The 19,183-nt window shown below is 38.5% G+C and overlaps 1 protein-coding gene and 3 pseudogenes across 2 annotated transcripts; 2 read left to right on the forward strand and 2 right to left on the reverse strand.

The window, feature by feature from the left end:
* Nucleotides 1–2,982: 2,982 nt before the first annotated feature.
* LOC110745994 (akuammiline synthase 1 pseudogene) lies at nt 2,983–5,215 on the reverse strand (annotated as a pseudogene).
* Nucleotides 5,216–5,428: 213 nt separating this feature from the next.
* LOC110745995 (akuammiline synthase 1-like) lies at nt 5,429–7,942 on the reverse strand (annotated as a pseudogene).
* A 372-nt stretch (nt 7,943–8,314) lies between these two features.
* On the forward strand, nt 8,315–12,070 carry LOC148295158 (cocaine synthase-like; annotated as a pseudogene). The gene is made up of 4 exons (XR_015835169.1): nt 8,315–8,615; nt 8,777–8,844; nt 9,143–9,296; nt 9,769–12,070. The product of XR_015835169.1 is annotated as a cocaine synthase-like (transcript).
* Nucleotides 12,071–13,486: 1,416 nt separating this feature from the next.
* On the forward strand, nt 13,487–15,952 carry LOC110759015 (akuammiline synthase 1-like). Its single transcript, XM_088251786.1, has 2 exons — nt 13,487–14,347; nt 15,315–15,952. The coding sequence occupies exons 1-2, from the start codon at nt 13,519–13,521 to the stop codon at nt 15,818–15,820; spliced, it is 1,335 nt and encodes a 444-aa protein (XP_088107912.1). The 5' UTR covers nt 13,487–13,518; the 3' UTR covers nt 15,821–15,952.
* The last annotated feature ends 3,231 nt before the right edge of the window (nt 15,953–19,183 follow it).

The raw sequence follows: 19,183 nt of genomic DNA on the forward strand, positions 1-19,183 counted from the left end.
TTGCTTGATTAGGCTATAGAAATTGTATTTAATTCGTTTTCATATGTTTGTTTTGAAATTTTTTATTTATATAGCTACAATACTGTTGGTGTGCGTCCATTTTGCTTGATTAGGCTATAGATGTAATAAAAATATTGTAATTTAACTCATCCATGTTTATTTTTTCCTTTCCAGCCATCGATGTGTTGGTTGGAATTTGTAATTTTTGAATATGATGCCTAAAAGAATTACAAAAACCAGAAAAAGCCTGAGTTAAATTATAATAGATTGATATTGAATGCATTAGTGCCAAGGAAAATGTTGTTGAGTTGTAAACAGTTACTCAAAATCTTCCACCTGTTTCATAATAAATGTTTTTTTGTTTTCAATTCATAGTGGAAATAACTTTAAAGTGGGAAAAGATCATCAATTTTTAACAATGAGGATGAGATTTTTTTTTAAAAAAGGTTGGCTATATATCAAAAAACTGTCAAAGATGTAGCACATGTGGCACTAATGCTCCAATTGGGGATCACCAGGTTGTTCAGAGCCCTGTTTTAGAATCTAGAATGTCTTTATTTTTCGCTCTTTTGATTGTTGCTTAATTTTATTTCAAATTGCTCCTCTGCAAATGGTTGGTTGCAAGTCACAATTATGGTCCATTGAACTAATTTCCAGAAACAAGTTGACCACGTTGGCTTAACTAATTATATAGGGTTTGGTCGATGTTTGGTTTTATCGAATTTGTTTTTTACAGAACATTTGGTATTGGTCTACACTGTCTTGCATGCATATTGATTTCGAAATGAGTTGTGATGTGTTTATTTAGTTTTCTCTTTATGGTGTTGGTTAATTTTAAACCAATTAACATGTGATTCTCCTCTCAAGGAATTTGAAAAGGAACCAGTCTTCAATTCGTATCGTCATATTTTCATGTTTTCATTTGTTTGTGTAAGAAAAGGAAATGTAATAAAAAGTATAGTTTCTGTTGGTTCTTGATATTCTTCAATACGAAAATCAGTATTGAAACAGATTCATTAATTGAGACTGTCTTATCTCACAAGCAAAACCAAAATTATATTTATTAGCCTAATTTTGTTTTTCTGTCTTTGTATTTTAGATAGCTGTTGTGATCCTGCTTTTGTGTGGCTGTTTTTCAAAGTGCTTGATAGCTTCTTTGACTACAGGTTAGTGTTTCATCCATTTTTCAAAAGTCTGCATGCATGGTGGCTGTAGCTTATTGATTGCCAAATATTATGACAATTGAAAATTCTCATTTCTGTGGTTCTGTCAATATCACGGTGCATTTGCTTTGCTTAATTACAGTATAGGTGTGATTGATAATTTAAAATTTTATAAATGCATGTTTTTTCTCCTTTCCAGTTATCAATCTGTTGCTTGGGGTTTTAAATTTCTGTGCATAATGCGTAAAAGGAGATAGCAAACGAAATCAGATGATGCAAGAAGCTCATAGTTTTGCCATTTCAAACGGTATAGAAATCTCTTATGAAAGTGTTTGTCTTGCCGATGATAAACATAAAACCAGAGAAGAAAATGTGTCAGATTCTTACAATTTACTAATTATCGGTTTGAAGAAGAAAAAAGCCCAGGGCAGTTCCAAAATTGCCTCTCCTACTTCCACACCAGAGTTTATGCTCTTTCCTTTTCAATTCATTCATCTCATTAATGTACACATTACATACATAATATTTCATTGTTCACAGCTTATTTCCCCACTCAATTTCTCTATATTAAGTGGTAGTTGATTGCATTGAATTTGGGCAAAGTTTCCTTTCTCATAATTGTCTTCAATTATGATTCAATTTTAAAAAAAATTTATCAACTCTTCTTTTAAAATATGATTTTTCTCAAACGTCTTTTAGAATGCAATTTGGTTTCATTCCTTTGAGCCAATGTGTTTGATTTTAAAGCATTTGCCTTGCATTAATTTTTGTGGTTTACACAAGTGATGTACATATATTTCAATTCTCCCTGATTCTAATATTTTAGTCACTTGAAATTTTTGTTCATACTAAGAAACTTCCCTGTTTTTAGAAGTTGGAGTATGGTTATTTGATAACTTCAATAAATATATAAATTTATTTACTCTTTTTTATTAATTATTAAAATTTTCTTTTTTTTTTTCCGTATTTTTTTGGAGCTCCCATATGAACTGATTTTCAATTACATTTTTCAAATTTGAAACATTGTTATTAAATGTTTTAATTGTAATTAACAAAACTATAACCTATAGCGTCTTATCTCTACCTTTATTCTACTTCTATAACATATAGCTGTTTATACATCATTGCTCCGTCTAGAGCTTACTTCTCCACTAGATTATCTTACTTCCGTAACAAATTTGCTCATTAGGTCACTAGATCTTCTTATTTCTGTTTATAGGTTATTAGGCATTTTTAGATCATTTAAATTGTGGTTTTTGCAGTTTTTGTTGTTGGCCTTAATTCTATAACAATAGCCATTCTCTTTGCTCAAATTTTCTCATTCGTCGACACCAACACCTACTGTTTACCAAGTTTATACCAACTGAGTCAACACCCCTTGATTTGATTCTATTAAAATTGTCACAATTGTTTTCAGTTTATTTTCAATTGATTCAATAAAATTGACCTTATACTTTTATCCATCAGATTAATAGAATGCTTGATGTATGTAAATTGTTATTTCTCTGGTTACTTTTTTAACTTAATTCTATCATAATAATTAACGTTTGCCATTTTCCGATTTTATACCAACAGAGTTAAAACCTTTTGAATGGAGAAGAAGGAACATCAGCCAGCTACGCAACAAATGCAGCAACAGCTAGATGCCCTTGCAAGAAACATCAAAAAAGAAAAATCCATGTCCACCACCCATTAAAATATAGATAGATGCCTGAACAAGTTTTTTTAAACAATATGCAGCTCAAGGCTGCTCATATTTTGATGTTTTAATAGCTGCTTGACTAAGCATGATGGCACTGTTTAGATCTCAATTTATGTATAAATAGGGCCAGTATTTTAAAATAATAAGCAGCACATATGTCATCTTATTAATTTATCTATCTTACTTAATTTATTTTTTTGTAACTTAAACGTACTAAACTAAGCAAGATGCTACTATTTAGATCTCAATATACATATAAACAAAGCCATATGTCTCCTACATATTTTTACGAATTTATACACATTTGGCGCAATTTCAAAACCCGCAGCATCGCACGGGCGCCTTGGCTAGTCCTAACTAAGGACTTGCCAACAATTTTAAGACCAATAATCAAAGCAATGAGTGAGATTGTCACGACCCGACTCCCCTAGCACGATATTGTCCGCTTTGGGCCCCTCTTTCTGCCTTCACGGTTTTGTTTCTGGGAGCTCATGAGCAACTTCCCAGTTGGTCACCCATCCTGGGATTGCTCTGGCCCCCAACTCGCTTAACTTCGGAGTTCCTATGACTCCGAAGCCAGTGAGCTCCCAAAAGGCCTCGTGCTAGGAAGAGAAGTGCCCACACATTTAAGCACTTCACCTTTCCCTCCCCAAGCGATGTGGGATTGCTCACCGTTCTTGTTTCCCCAAGACACGGGTCTTACAGAGATCATCAAAGGTAACAACAATGAAATTATTAATTTTGGTACTAATTAGTTACGTACACATGGCCAACTAGCTCTTCGTCTAGTGAGATTTCTCTTTTATTGGAAGAGTTTCCAACTTTGAATCTCTCTTTTTTTGCTCGAGTACAAAGAAAAAAAGAAGGAAAAATTACATGACGACACTTGGATTCAGAGAAGCGTATGCAAGCAGCTCCTGGTTACTTTCAACTAAGGCCATGTTTTCCTCTTTCAAACTCAATCTTGCTTCTATACCATTCCCATATCTTTCATCCATCAATGAAATTATGTTCTTGATTTCTACAGCACCAGCTGGGATACTCATCCAGGATGGCTTTCCCCATCCGAAATTGGCTTTGTAGAAGGGAAACCTGCACCAACTGGTGGAACAATAGTTGTTGTCTGTATCCACCTTTCCAATGAGCTCCCCTAACTCTTTGCACAGCTGCAACACATCCTCCCCACTAATTCCATTAGCAAAATTTACCTTAAATTCCTCAAAGCCCTTCCTCATTTCAGCAACCAAGCTTTGAACATCATGATCTACTTCACTTTCTTCTGTCTTTGCTACAAAGTACCCGAAGAAATTTCCCAATAAGTCAACTCTCAAGGGCGGAACCATTATTTTCCGCATGTTTACAACTTGACACCATGCGGATGGCCTCGCCGAACCCAAGTTTGATCTTGATGCTTCCATTACGCATTTCCAAATGAGCGCTGACACTACTTCTACGCGTGTTGGGTTTGGCATGGTGGTGCTGGCAGCTTTGGACTTTAGAGCAGCAATCTTTGAGGCATCAAACACTAATCTCCTTGTTACACAATTTTCGTGGACAAATTCCAAGGGAGGTTGTGGCGAGTTGAGGAACTCCAGAGGTGGTAAAAGAGAAGCTGCGGCACCAAATTGTGCAGGAGGCACTACATCAGTAGTCGTAGTGGAGCCAAGGGCAATTGCAGCCCAGCTATTAATGAACTTACTGAGTGTGTGAGCATCACCGGCCTTATGCGAAATGGTGACTCCAATTGCCACTCCACCACATTCAAAGAAGTTGGCTTGGACTAGTAGAAGATAGCCTTTGCCTGATTGTGTCCTGCATTCTATATGATTTGGAACCAATTGTTTCTGCATCCCAAGATCTGGTTCTCCCAAAATCTGTGATATGGGACAGTTGACTCTGGCTTCAACAAATGCAGCCCCATGGTCATTGCAGCTGATTGAAGAATTATATTTGAATTCTCCGGCTAAGGGGTAAAAGTAAGTGAGGGTTTCAGATAATGATGTTTTGAGAAGGATGGATCTCTCAGCAAACAAAGAATGGTGGTGATCAATATTATTGACATCATCACTACTGCTGGGATAGAAGAGAAGTAGTTGGACATAAACTTCAGATGTGACCTGATCAAAAACAGAGAGGTCGGAAATTCGAAGGTGGTGAGGAGTTGGAGAGGATGGTTTAATTGTTTCCTTGCAAATGACTTCAACCTTCATCTCTGTAGCCATCTTTTGCTTCTAACTTGACTTCAATAACAAAGAGATCCTCCATATAAAGACACATATTTAGTCAACAATAATTCTAGGCTCACCTAATTTTTCTCCAAATGGTTTATTAGCTAGGATTTTTTTGTAAGTATTTTGTGCTTATCTTATAAATGAATGGATATTTATATCATCCCATAAAAAAAATGTAAATTGAACCACTATATATTCGTTGTTGATTTGCTAAAACATTTTGTTATATGCCGAAAGGAATCTATTTGCTTTTATTCCTCAAGTGTGGTATAATTAATTCATGTTAATTCGATATCGGACAGTTGACTTTTGCTTCAAGATGAAGCTCCATGGTCATTGCAGGTCGTTGAAATATTATATTTGAATTTTCCTGCATAGGGTTACAAATGAGTGAGGGCTTCACATAATGATTTCTTTAGAAGCTTGAATTTTTCAGCAAACAAAGAATGCTGATCAATATTGCCCCTCATGACCCTGTGCTGTGATAGAAGAGAATTAGTGGGATATAAATGTCACGTTGAAACTGACTGGACACTGAAAGTAACCAGCTAGAGAGATCATGAAAAAACTCCAACATAGCATTCGTATTAATTCTACATTAAACCAGAAGAGGTAGATCTTTCTGTACTAATTAATTACACGACACACGGATTCAGAGAAGCATATGCAAGCAGCTCCTCGTTGCTTTCAATCACGGCCATGTCTTCTTCTTTCAAAGTCAAGCGAGCTTCTATGCCAATGCCATCACTTACATCCACCAATGAAATCATGTTCTTGAGTTCGGCCGTGCTAGGGATATTACTCAACCATGATGGCTTTCCCCATCCGAAATCAGCTTCATAAAAGGGAAACCTGCACCAACTGGTTAAACAATAGTTGTCTATATCAACCTTTCCAATGAGCTTCCCTAACTCATTGAACTGTTGGAACACATCCTCACTACTAATTCCGTTACCATATTTTTCCTTAAGTTCTTCAAAGCCCCTCCTCAATTTAAAAACCAAGCTTCCAAGATCATGTTCTACTTCGCTTTCCTCTATCTTTGCTACAGAGTACCCCACAAGATTTCCCAATAAGTTTTCTGCTGGGGACTGCGGCACTATCTGTTGTGAAAAATGGACAAACACTTTCACCCTCCCCTAATGATCTTGTTGTTGATGGACTTTGTGACACACACACACTTGAGACAACAACCAAGCACAAAAGACACAAGAATTTATAGAGGTTCAGCAATTGCCTACATCCTCTTGGTGATCCCCTTGAGAAATTCACTTCATGAAAGAATAAGTTACAACTTTGGTTTTACACAGAAAACCCCCTTAGAACTCTATTCTCTCCCCAAGCTCTCTTTTCTCTCACACCCCTTGCTCAACACTTTGATGCACTTGTGAACACTCTCACAACCCTTGGTGTTTCCCTCCTTGGTGTCTAGACACTCAAGACCCCAACTCAGCTCCTAACTTGAACTGATTGCTCTCCCTCACGTTCTCCCTTGGTGAGTTAACCTCCTTTGAACACAATAGCACCCAGCTACTTGACCACCTTGAGATTAACCACCTTTGTTTCTGCTTCAGCCACTTCCTCTTATTCAACTTGTTTTCTCCCTTGTGTTATCTTACTTCACCCCATTACCTACACAAGCCAATGGACAAGAGATAGGATATCTGATTGTCCACCACGTTCTTTCCTTTTAGTCACCACTTAGACTAAGGGTCAGATCAAGTAGGTAATACAATCCCACTCAGCCACCTCCATTAAACCAGAAAATGGAGAGGAGATTATTCAAAATAAGATAACCAATTAGCCATGAGTGCTTTCCCAACTATCCAGCAGGTAGTCAACCCTCTTTTACCTCAGAAGTGACCCACAAAGCCTCTGAAATCTTGTGGAAAGCGATAGCCATCGAAAACACAGTTGAAAACACGTAAGGAAATCGTCACAGCACAACTTGGGCGACCGGTCGCTAGTTCCTGTGCTAGGGCGACCGGTCGCTCGTCATTTTCGATTCAGACTTTGAATCTGCATCTAACGACCGGTCGCCCAAACCTTGCGACCGGTCGCTCACTCCTTCACTTGCAACCTTAATATGAGCCAATTTTACAACAGGGAGGTGTAGCTCCTTGCGCCTTAATAGGTCCGCCACTGACCATTAGCATATCCCACTTTAAACTCCTCAATGCCTTTTCTGAGTTTAGCAGCCAACCTTTGAACATCTTCATCATCATCATCTTCACTTACTTTGGTCTTTGCTCGAAGACACCGAAAAAATTCCCCTCAAAGTTTTCTGCTAAGGGCTGCACCAATACTTTCCGCATGTTCATGAATGGAAGCCACGCTGATGGCCTTATAGAACCCAATTTGGATCATGATGATTCATTGGCACACTTCCAAATGAGCGCGGACAATACTTCAACGCGTGTAGGCTTTGGCAAGATGGCAGTGGCAGCTTTACACTTGAGAGCAACAATCTCTGAGGCATCAAACACAATTCTTCTTGTTGTCCACTTTTCTTCAGCAAATTCCACCATGGGTAGAGGTGAGTTGAGAAAACCTAGTGGTGGGAGAAGAGAAACTGCAACACCAAAATCTGCTGCAGGAAGTACTACTTGATCAGTAGCACTGACTGAGCCAAGGAAAGTTGCAGCCCAGCTAGTAATGAATTTGCTGATTGTAGACGCATCAGCGACCTTATGACTAATGTAGACTCCGATTGCAATTCCACTGCATTCGAAGAAGTTGGCCTGTATTTGTACAAGATAGCTCGTGTCTATTAGTCTGCATCCCATATCAGCTGGAAGCAATTGTTTTAGCATCCCAAAATCTGGTTTCTCCAAAATCTTTGACATGGGACTGTTGTATTCCAAAAAGGACACAAATTAATGTGCAAACAACTAATTAAAAATACCCGCAAGTGCACGAATCTATTAGGTATAGATTATGTAAGTACGGGGTCGATCCCACGAAGAACTTGTCGGCTTCCTATAAGTTCTAATTTGAGTACGCAAAGAACACTAATTTTACACAACACACAAACACAGTACAAATTATATATATACTAAACGGCAATCCAATGAAACACTGTTCTTAAGCACAGTGTAATTACGATAATGCCCCTCATTTTACTGTTGTTACACGTTTTGTTTTCTCTTCAGAACAGTGAATTGTTGAAAATGCCCTCCACTAAACCTTTTCTTCTCTTCCCTTTTTGCCCCTTCCCATTCGCATCTCTTCCCTTGCGAATGTTTCGTTGCTCAGAGATTTCCAGTCCATTTCGAACCAGCTGGTTGGGCTGGTTGAGGGCAGCCATGGAAGATCAGAGTTCACTGTTCTGCATGCGTGGGGGGCCGTCGATTTTCTTTTGGGGAGGCGCGCTGCGAATCCAGCCGCCCTTTTGGTCTTTATCTTATCGGTTTTCCTCTCAGATGTTGTGTTCGAGTGTTGCCGTTCCAGCTGCGCTTCATCCTTCTTCTCATCGTACGGGTTTAGCTCAAAGGGATTTCTAGGTTTCGTAAAAAAAAGGTTGGTTTTAACGTTCTTTTGGTTTTCAAGGTTGGTTTTAACTTTCTTTTGGTTTTCAAGGTTGGTTTTAACTTTCTTTTGGTTTTCTAGGTTGGTTTATTCTTTTGTCATGTCGAAAATTGAGAAGTAAATCAGAAATTGAGTTTGGTTTGTTGTTACAGGGAGGAAGATCTAAGGAAAAAGAACTGAAGTAATCAATATGAGAACCCCCAGTTTGCTCATCAATCTGGTAATTGATGTCTGTGTGGCTGATTTTCTTTTTGCGAGTGGTTATAGACTCCTCCTTTTTTTTTGTTTTTTGTTTTTTTAATGACTCCAGATCAGAATTATAATTCTAATAGATGTTATAGAATTTCTGTTTGCGCGTGGTTGTAGATTTTCTGTGTGGCTGATTTTTTTTTCTGTTTGTACTTATCAGGTTTCAACTTTGATCTATTCATAGTTAAACATTTCTATATTTTTACTGTCACTTTTGATAAATACCTGAATACCTTTTTATACTAACAAAAAATATATTTTATTTTCAGCTTTATAATACAATGAGTTTCGTTCACATTCGTGGTTTGGAACCATTCCAATTTAACAAGAAGATCAAAGTTCGAGTCTGTAGAATATGGCGACCAAAACTTATCGGATCAGATGATCAATACCTGTTTACAGTGTGTACTGGTTGACCAAATGGTGAGCAATTCTCTTTATTGTATTATTTCAATTTAATTATGATAACTTCACTTACAAAGAATTAAATCCAACTAGATTCAATTTTACTAATGCATCTTTTGCACTCATTTTAAAGTCAACTAATATATTTGAGAAATTAGTTCTTCTTTTGCCATAAATCTGTGTGTTTCTTTTAGAGTTGTGCAGGAAAGCTACTGGTTGCTAATTTTGTTTAGTCTCTTTTCTCAAGATATAATAAATATCTTAACCAGTTATTGGGTGTTAACTGAAGTTCAAGATTGGTAATTGATATTAACTTCTCTTCATATCAGTTTGTGCTTTTTTTTTTTGTGTTGGGGAAAAGTTGGAAGCATGGAAGCTACATACAACATGTGATTTGCAAATTATACTTCTTCATTTTCTCAATTAGTCTCATGCAATAAAGGGTAAAGTCAAATTGTTGTTGAATCATTGTTTTGATTGATCATTGCAGAATTCAGTTTGTGGGTATGAAAGTACTCTCATACAGTTCTGCACCATGCTGTAATGCTGTTAATTAAAGGTGGAAATTGATTGTGAAAAACTCAAGTTCACATCAATTCAGTCTCCCAGGTTTTAGAAATTAAAAAAAAAACGGAATTTTTGGTGCTAAATTTGATGGGAGAAGGAAGTTTTGGAGCTGTTACAATTTAGATCAGCCTTTCTTGAAGCAACTAAATCACCAAGGAGGTTTTAGGTCATTAAACACCAGTGAAAACTTCAAACATGTTGATCCAATTTTATCAATTGGAAGCTCTGATGGCTACATAATTGGAGAGGAAGAGGATGAAAGTATTTCAGAAACAGGGGAACCAGTAACTAAAGTTTTGATTCCTGGTCTACCAGATGAATCCAAAGGCGAATTGGGTGCGCCAGTAAGTAGGTGCTTTTGGGAATGGAAGCCCAAATTCAATGTGCATTATGAGAAAGCTGGATGTGAAACCTTAGCAGCTGAATGGATGGTATGTACTTGGATTCATTGAAACGATTAAGATTGACTGCCTATATCTTAGCAGCTGACTTTGAGCCTATAAAAGAGATCAGTATCGCACTTTAGATAAAAATTCGAGAAAATACAGATGGATCCTCCTTTAATAATTTTTCCTTTCCGCGAGTCACATATGGAAGAGTAAACAATGGACGGTGCCATAAATGATAGAAGTATTTCCAATTACAGAGGAGCTGCCGTTGACTCTGCATCTTTATGTGAAAGGTCTTGTTATGAAAATCTAGGTGTGGAGCAAAAGATGGCTTCAGAGATCAAGGTTGAAATCATCCACAAGGAAACAATTAAACCATCCTCTCCAACTCCTCACCATCTTGCAAAATCCAAGCTCTCTATTTTTGATCAGATAACTCCTGAAATTTATGTCCCACTACTTCTCTTCTATCCCAGCAACAAAAGTGATGATGAGTTTGATCACCATTCTTTGTTTTCTGAAAGATCACACCTTCTAAAAACATCATTATCTGAAGCCCTCACTCACTTCTATGCCTTTGCAGGGGAATTTGAATATAATATCTCAATCAGCTGCAATGACCATGGGGCTGGATTTATTGAATCCCAAGTCAGCTGTCCCATATCGAAGGTTTTGGACAAACCCGATTTCGGGATCCTGAAACAGTTGATTCCAACTGCAATAGAATCCAAACAAGCTGAGGCTGGCCATCTTCTTCTAGTCCAAGTCAACTTGTTTGAATGTGGCGGATTGACAATTGGGGTCAGCATTTCACATAAGGTCGCCGATGCCTCGACACTGAGCACATTCATCAAAAGCTGGGCTGCAATTGCCCTTGGCTTAGCCAGTACTACTGATCATGTTCTGCTTCCTACAGAGTTTGGTGTTGCATCTACTCTCTTCCCACCACAAGATTTTTTCAACTCACGCCAACCAACTGTGGAATTCGCTATAGAAAATTGTGTAACAAAGAGAATTGTGTTTGATGCCTCAAAGATTGCTGCTCTCAAGTCCAAAGCTACCAGTGACACCGTGCCAAATCCCACGCGAGTTGAAGCAGTGTCGGCACTCATTTGGAAATGCGCAATGGAAGCATCAAGATCAAACTTGGGTTATATAAAACCATCGGTGTGGTGTCAAGTGGTGAACATGAGGACAAGATCAGGACTGTCCTTGACAGAACATATTGGGGAATTTTGTGTGGTACTTCGCTGCAACGACCATAGAGAGTGAATTGGACTTTAAAAGCTTGGTTGCTAAGTTCAGGAAAGGCATTGAGGAATATAAAGAAAAGTATCCTAATGGAGTTACTGGGGAGGATGCATTTCAATTCATCAAAGAGTCTGGGAACCTCTTGGCGAAGGATCATGTAGAAACCTACAGTTGCAGCAGTTGGTGCAGGTTTCCCTTTTACGAAGCCAATTTTGGTTGGGGAAAGCCGTCATGGGTGAGTATCCGTAGTATTGAATTCAAGAACACGATTATGTTAATGGACATGAGTGATGGTGTAGGCATAGAAGCGTGCTTGACTTTCAAAGAAGAAGACATAGTCCTAATTGAAAGCAATGAGGACCTGCTTGCCTATGCTTCTCTGGTTTAATTAGTCTCTCCTCTTGTGCTTCTTAGATGAATGCTATGGCGGATCTCTGACGACGATCACTTAAAACAGTTTGTATGCTTGTATTGTTTGTGCTTTCATTGCATTTTCCCTTTCATTGGTGCTGTACTGTTTTTCAATAAAATTGTTTGTTTTTCAATTATGTACTACGGTATATATGAATGATGAGATTTGTTTCACCCCTTGAGCATGAATTAAATCATAACCTACCGAACTTGTTAACCAAATCCTACAAACCTCATTTGTAACTAATAAATTATTATTAGCTACGTATGCTTTAATTCTGGTTGGCATTACATTTTGATTGAATTCAATAGGTTAAAGAAAATAAGAAAAGAATTGCAAGAGGTGAGCCAGATCCAATCACATACTTCTTTAATGCTCTAACCACATGGGGCATATGGGAGACTGGCCATACAATAAATGAATGAAGTTGACTTCCAGAAATCAACAGTGCTGAATCTGGGTCTTTTTATAATAGGGAGGGTCTTTTTTATGAAACTCAAGTTTGGACTGTTGAGGAAGAGATGGTTTCAGAAATCAAGGTTGAAGTGATTCACAAAAAAAACAATCCAACCATCCTCTCCTACTCCTCACCACCGTAGAAATGCCAACATCTATGTTTTTTTTCTCTTCTATCCCAGTACTAGTGATGAGGTCCATTGATCACCCTTTTTTTGTTATCTGAAGCCCTCACTCATTTCTACCTCTTTGCAGGGGAATTCGCATATAATGTTTCGATCACCTGCAATGATCATGGGGCTGCGTTTCTTGTTATCTGAAGCCCTCACACATTATGACACCCATTTTAGGCTATTAGATTAAAGCACATTCAATGGCTCAGATTGCATCCATTATAATAATTAATTGTGATTAATGTCTTTACTCTCATATGTGTCCCAAACGTGCTAACTTTTTTTTAAAATTAAAAACGATAATATAATTTTATTGATAACACAATAAAAAGTACAAAGTAGCCGCAATGCCAAATATGAGTACAGCATATTCAGTGACCAAACACAAAAACAAATTGGTTTGATCTGGAGAAAATTACGCATGCCAAAAAAACCTAAAACCTTCAATTCGGCAGGGAAATTTAAGATAAATTGGATTGCAACAAGTAAGCTATAAGACTAAAGTGGAACTTTGCCCAAACTATAGGGGCCAAAAACATAATACGACCTAGTATGAAGGGATTGGAACTAAAAAAGAGTGAGATAACACTACATCTGTGAATTTTTTATTGTCTAATTATTGTTATTATATTAGTATTCTATAGTTACTTTTTACAAGAGGAAATTAGGAAATTTTACAATTTCAACTTAAAATGATAATTGTCGGTGGCAATATAATAATTGTCACGCAAGGAAACACATGCTCTTCGAAGTTGTGACAGTAGAAATTAGAATATACATTTTTAAGATCAATAAGGCTCTTTATATAATTCAAAAAATACAGATATGGATCCAACTTTCAAAAGTCCTCTAATATTTTTCCTTTCCACGAGTGACATATGGTATACTAAAGAATGGGCAATACAATAAATGAATGAAGTTGACTTCCATTGCTCGATGAATCTGAGTCTTTTTAAATAGAGGGGAAACTCAAGTTTAGACTGGAGCAAAAGATGGTTTCAGAGATCAAGGTTGAAGTCATTCACAAGGAAACAATTGAACCATCCTATCCAACTCCTCACCACCTTAAAAAAATCAACCTCTCTGTTTTTGATCAGTTTCAACCCGAAATTTATACCCCACTACTTCTCTTCTATCCCAGTACTAGTGATGAGGGCAATATTGATCACAAATCTTTGTTTGCTGAAAAATCCAAGCTTCTAAAGAGATCATTATCTGAGGCCCTCACTCATTTTTACCCCTTTGCAGGGGAATTCGTATATAATGCCTCGATCACCTGCAATGACCACGGTGCTGCATTTCTTGACGCGCAAGTCAACTGTCCCATATCAAAGATTTTGGAGAAACCTGATTTTGAGGTCCTAAATCAATTTCTTCCAACTGCTATAGAATCCAAACAAGCCGAAGCAGGGTATATTCTACTAGTTCAGGCCAGCTTGTTTGAATGTGGTGGATTGGCAATTGGAGTCAGCATTCTACATAAGGTCGCCGATGCCTCTACCCTCAGCGCATTCATCAAAAGATGGGCTGCAATTGCACTTGGCTCGGCAAGTACTACTGATCATGTAGAATTTGGTGTTGCATCTTCTCTTTTCCCTCCCCTGGATTTCTTCAGCTCACCCCAGTTTTCAATAATACTTTCTAACAAAAACTGTATAACAAAGAGATTTGTATTTGATGCCTCAAAGATTGCTGCTCTCAAATCAAAGGCTGCCACCACAGTGCCAAACCCCACAAGGGTTGAAGTAGTGTCTGCGCTCATTTGGAAATGCATAATACAAGCATCCAGATCAAAGTTCGGTGTTATAAAGCCATCTATGTGTTGGAAAAATGGCTCACGTTAAGTATGCAAGTGAAGGAGGAAGCGACCGGTCGTTTTGAAGCAGATTCGAAGTCTGGAGGAGAATCTGGAAATCGTGACCAGCGACCGGTCGCTTTCAGACAGATTGAAATGCGACCGGTCGCCAGGAACGTGCAACCGGTCGCCAGACGTGCTGTGTCATTTTTCCATGCGTTTTTTTCAAGGTGCCTTTCACATGTGTTGGTTCCCTACCTAATCCCTCGAGCTTCCAAGTGTTTTATGGGTTCTAGGAAGTTTGGCAATGTGCCTTAGAAGCTGGAACACCATTTAAATGTTGTTTGTTGTCTTGTACCAAAGGGTTTTCTAGGTGGGAGACAAGGGGACAAAGGGTGCATGCTTTATGGCTTGTTTTCTGGATTGCCTAACCTTGTGTTTAGGTGGGTAGCTGAAAGCAAGAACGTGAAGGAGTAATTGCAGCCCTCTACTAAGTCCAAAGGTCTGCCTACAAAAGAAAAGAAGATGCAAGACAACAAGAGTGGTTAATCTCAAAGTTGTCAAGTAGCTGGGAGCTATTGTGTTCAAAGGGAGGTTATCTCACCAAGGGAGGAAGAGAGAGAGGGCAATCAGTTCAAGAGAGAGCTGAGTTGGGTCTTGAGAGTTTAGACACCAAAGAAGGGAAACACCAAGTGTGAGAGAGTGTTCACAAGTGCATCAAAGTGTTGAGCAAGGGGTGAGAGAGAAAAGAGAGCTTGGGAGAGAATAGAGTTCTAAGGGGGTTTCTTTGTAAACCAAAGTTGTAACTTATTCTTTCATTAGTGAATTTCTCAAGGGGATCACCAAGAGGATGTAGGCAATTGCTGAACCTCTATAAATTCTTGTGTCACTTTGTGCTTGGTTGGTTTCTCAAGTGTGTGTGTGTGATTCATCCATTATTTTGTTTGTCACAAAGTCCATCAACAACAAGATCATTAGGGGAGTGAGTGAAAGTGTTTGTCCATTTTCTCAACACTATGTGGTGTCCGGTTGTGAATATGCGCAAGAGATCGCTGCAGGGCTTGGCAGAAAACATATTGGGGAATTTTGTGTGGGTGTTTGCAGCAATGGCAATGGAAAGTGAGGTAAAATTTGAAAGCTTGGTTGTTAAACTCAGGAAAGGCATTGAGCAATACAAGGAAAAGTATCCGAATGGTGTTACTGGTGAGGATATATTTCAAGCCATTAAAGGGTCTGGCAACCTCGCGGAAAGGGATGATTTAGAAACCAATACTTGCAGCAGCTGGTGCAGGCTTCCCTTGTACGAAACCGAATTTGGATGGGGAAAGCCATTGTGGGTGAGTACTCGTAGTACAGTCAAGAATACAATTATGTTCATGGATTTGAGCGATGGGGAAGGCATAGAAGCGTCAGTGACGTTGAAAGAAGAAGACATGATCATAATTGAAAGCAATGAGGAGCTGCTTGCATACGCTTCTCTAAATCCAACTGTCATTTAATTATTAGTAGCAAAAAATATGCCTGCAATTTAGTTTCCTTGGGTAGTTGTGTTGTAGCCTTTCATTTCTTCTAAGCAATCAATTAAAAAATAAACTTGAGCTTTCTCACTTAAACACTGAGCAAAGAATGCATGGCCTTGTTTGAGAGCAACTTGGAGCTGCTTGCATATGCTTCTGCAAATCCAAGTGTCACCTGGTGACATAGAGCCTCCTCTGCTATTAATTGTCTATGCGTGTTTGAATAAAATGGTAGTGTTTTGGGTTTTGAGTTTTGATGAGAGCTTAATTCTTGTCTTGGTGCATAGGATGATCTTGTCTTTGTAATGTGGTTTAAAAATGTTATCCTTTATGATCGTTTTAGATGCTTTGGATCTTTCACATCCAAAGAATATTAGTGATCAACTGACCTCACTATAACCGGAATAGAAGACAAAAAAATTTAGAGAATATATTTGCACTACATCAATTGAGATTAATCGATGGTTTGCAACATCACTACAACACCCATGTGTTGTTAGATGAGTTTTACTTTTAGGATTTGAGGAGTGGATAGATTAAATCACACTCATCCAATACTATCGCGATATGTGCTAAAATATGAATATGGGTTTGAATATGCTAGGTTAATTTTATTCTTCTCCATAAGGAGGTATATATATGAGTTTACAGAGTGCTTTACAAGGAATGATATACAGTAAAGAATTAGGAAAGTATCTCCTAATTATACAAAGATTTGTCAACTAAATAGAATGGGAAAGTAAATCCCTTAATTAATCAAGGAAATAAATCTCCTTGATTGATTAGGAGACTCACGTCAACACTTCTCCTCAAGTTGGTGCATATACGTCACCAATGCCCAACTTGGTAAGTGAGTCATGAAACACTCTGGTACAAACAGTTTTTGTTAACATATCGGCCAGTTGATCTTCTGATTTTATGAATGGTAGGCGGATGATCTTCTTCTCAATTTTCTCTTTGATAAAATGTCTATCCACTTCAACATGTTTGGTGCGATTATGCTGAACTGGATTATGTGCAATGTCAACGGTTGACTTGTTATCACAATGTAACTCCATTGGCTTTCTTGACTTAAAACCCAATTCTGTCAATAGTTTTCTAATCCATAGCAATTCACAAACTCCATGGGCCATTCCTCGATACTCTGCTTCAGCACTAGACCAAGAAACCACATTTTGTTTTTTACTCCGCCAAGTGACTAAATTACCTCCCACGAAAGTAAAGTAGCCTGAAGTAGAGCGTCTATCCGTAATGGAGCCAGCCCAATCAGCATCTGTATATCCCACAACTTCAAGATCTCTACCTTTTGAGAACAGTAACCCTTTTCCAGGGGCTAACTTTAAGTACCTTAAGATTCGATCAACCGCATTCCTATGAGACACACTGGGAGAATGCATAAACTGACTAACCACACTCACAGCATATGCAATATCCGGTCTTGTGTGGGCTAAATATATTAACCTTCCAACAAGGCGTTGGTATTGTTCCTTATTGGTTGGTTCTTGATCCATGTGTTCATACAACTTGTGATTCATCTCGATGGGTGTGTCAGCAGGCTTACATCCAAGCAATCCTGTTTCAGCGAGCAGATCCAATACATACTTCCTTTGTGACAGAAATATACCGTTTGCGAACCTTGCTACTTCAATTCCGAGAAAATACTTTAGATCACCTAAATCCTTCATCTCAAATTCCTGAGACAAATACTTCTACAGTTTCAGTTGTTCTCCTGTGTCGTTTCCAGTTACAACTATGTCATCCACATAAACAATCAGTGCAGTAAGCTTCTTTCCTTCACGCTTCAAGAACAAAGTGTGATCCGAATTACTCTGTGTATATCCAAAGTTCTTCATGGATTTAGTGAATCTACCAAACCATGCCCTTGAAGGCTGCTTTAACCCATATAATGACTTTTTGAGCTTGCAAACTTGATTCTCCTTGTCACGAGCGAATTTACATCCTGGTGGCAAGTCCATATATACTTCTTCTTCCAGGTCTCCATGTAAGAATGCATTCTTTACATCAAATTACATCAAACTGATGTAATGGCCAATCGAGATTTGCTGCTAGAGACAGAAGGACTCTGATAGTTTTAATCTTGGCTACTAGGGCAAAGGTCTCTTGGTAGTCTATCCCATATCCCTGTGTGTATCCCTTCGCCACAAATCTAGCTTTATATCTTTCAATGGATCCATCTACTTTGAGTTTCACAGTATAAATCCATATGCATCCCACTGTCTTCTTTCCATGAGGTAATGGCACGAGTTCCCATGTGCCATTCTTCTGGAGAGCTCGCATTTCTTCATTCATGGCTTCTTTCCATTTTTGGTCTTCTAGTGCTTCAGTTACACTGTTGGGAACAGGTATTTTGGCTAACTGCTTCACAAAGTGTACCCGAGACTCTGATAATCTGTTGAGGGATACATAATTGTTGATGGGATATTTCCACTTTGCATTAAGATCTGCTTCGTAGTGAACATGAGGTTTACCACGATTCTTCCTTTTTGGAATATGATACGCAGGCTCTGTGCCTTCTGAAATGCAATCATCAAGAAATATTTCATTACTGTTATCAGTTTCAGGTGGAGAAATTACCTGAATGACGTCCTAAGCAGGTGATTGGTGTGGTACTGGAGCTGAAGAATTCTCCGGAGCTGAAGAACTCTTCAATTTTCTCCTCCTAAGTGTGATGGCAAGGAGATGACTGAAGCGAAACAAGTTCAGGAAAAAATTGGGGGGGGCGACCGGTTGCTGGGTGCAGGTGACCGGTCGTTTTCAGGCAGAGTCGTTGGCGACCGGTCGCTAGAGGCTGGCGACTGGTCGTTTTGAGTCTGGAACGAATCTGGAAAAAATTCTGAAGGAAAAAATTCTGAATTTGGAGAAGTGTCCTCCTGTGCATCTGAAAAATAGATCTCGTGTTCCCGGAACACAACATCCATCGAAGTATAGACCTTCTGACTAGGAGGATGATAACATCGATAACCTTTCTGATGAGGTGCATAACCAATGAAAACACACTTGTCAGCGCGGGGATCCAATTTGCTGTGTTGGTGATCATGTAAGTGGACAAAGACCACACAACCAAAAATGCGGGGTTCCGGGTTTTTTGTTGGAGGTATTTGGTTATGATGGTGGAGTGTTTGAAGGAGGGTTTTGAACTGGAGGACACTAGAGGGAATCCGATTGATCAGGTATGCTGCAGAGAGGACGTCCTCTCCCCAAAAGGACCGAGGCATATTTGCACCAAAGAGTAAGGCACGAACTACTTCCAATAAGTGTCTATTCTTTCGTTCTCCCACACCATTCTGTTGAGGAGTGTAAGGGCATGAGCGTTGATGTATGATG

The sequence above is a fragment of the Prunus avium genome, chromosome 4, assembly GCF_965620075.1.
Source record: "Prunus avium chromosome 4, drPruAviu1.hap1.1, whole genome shotgun sequence".
Taxonomy (NCBI): Eukaryota; Viridiplantae; Streptophyta; class Magnoliopsida; order Rosales; family Rosaceae; genus Prunus; species Prunus avium.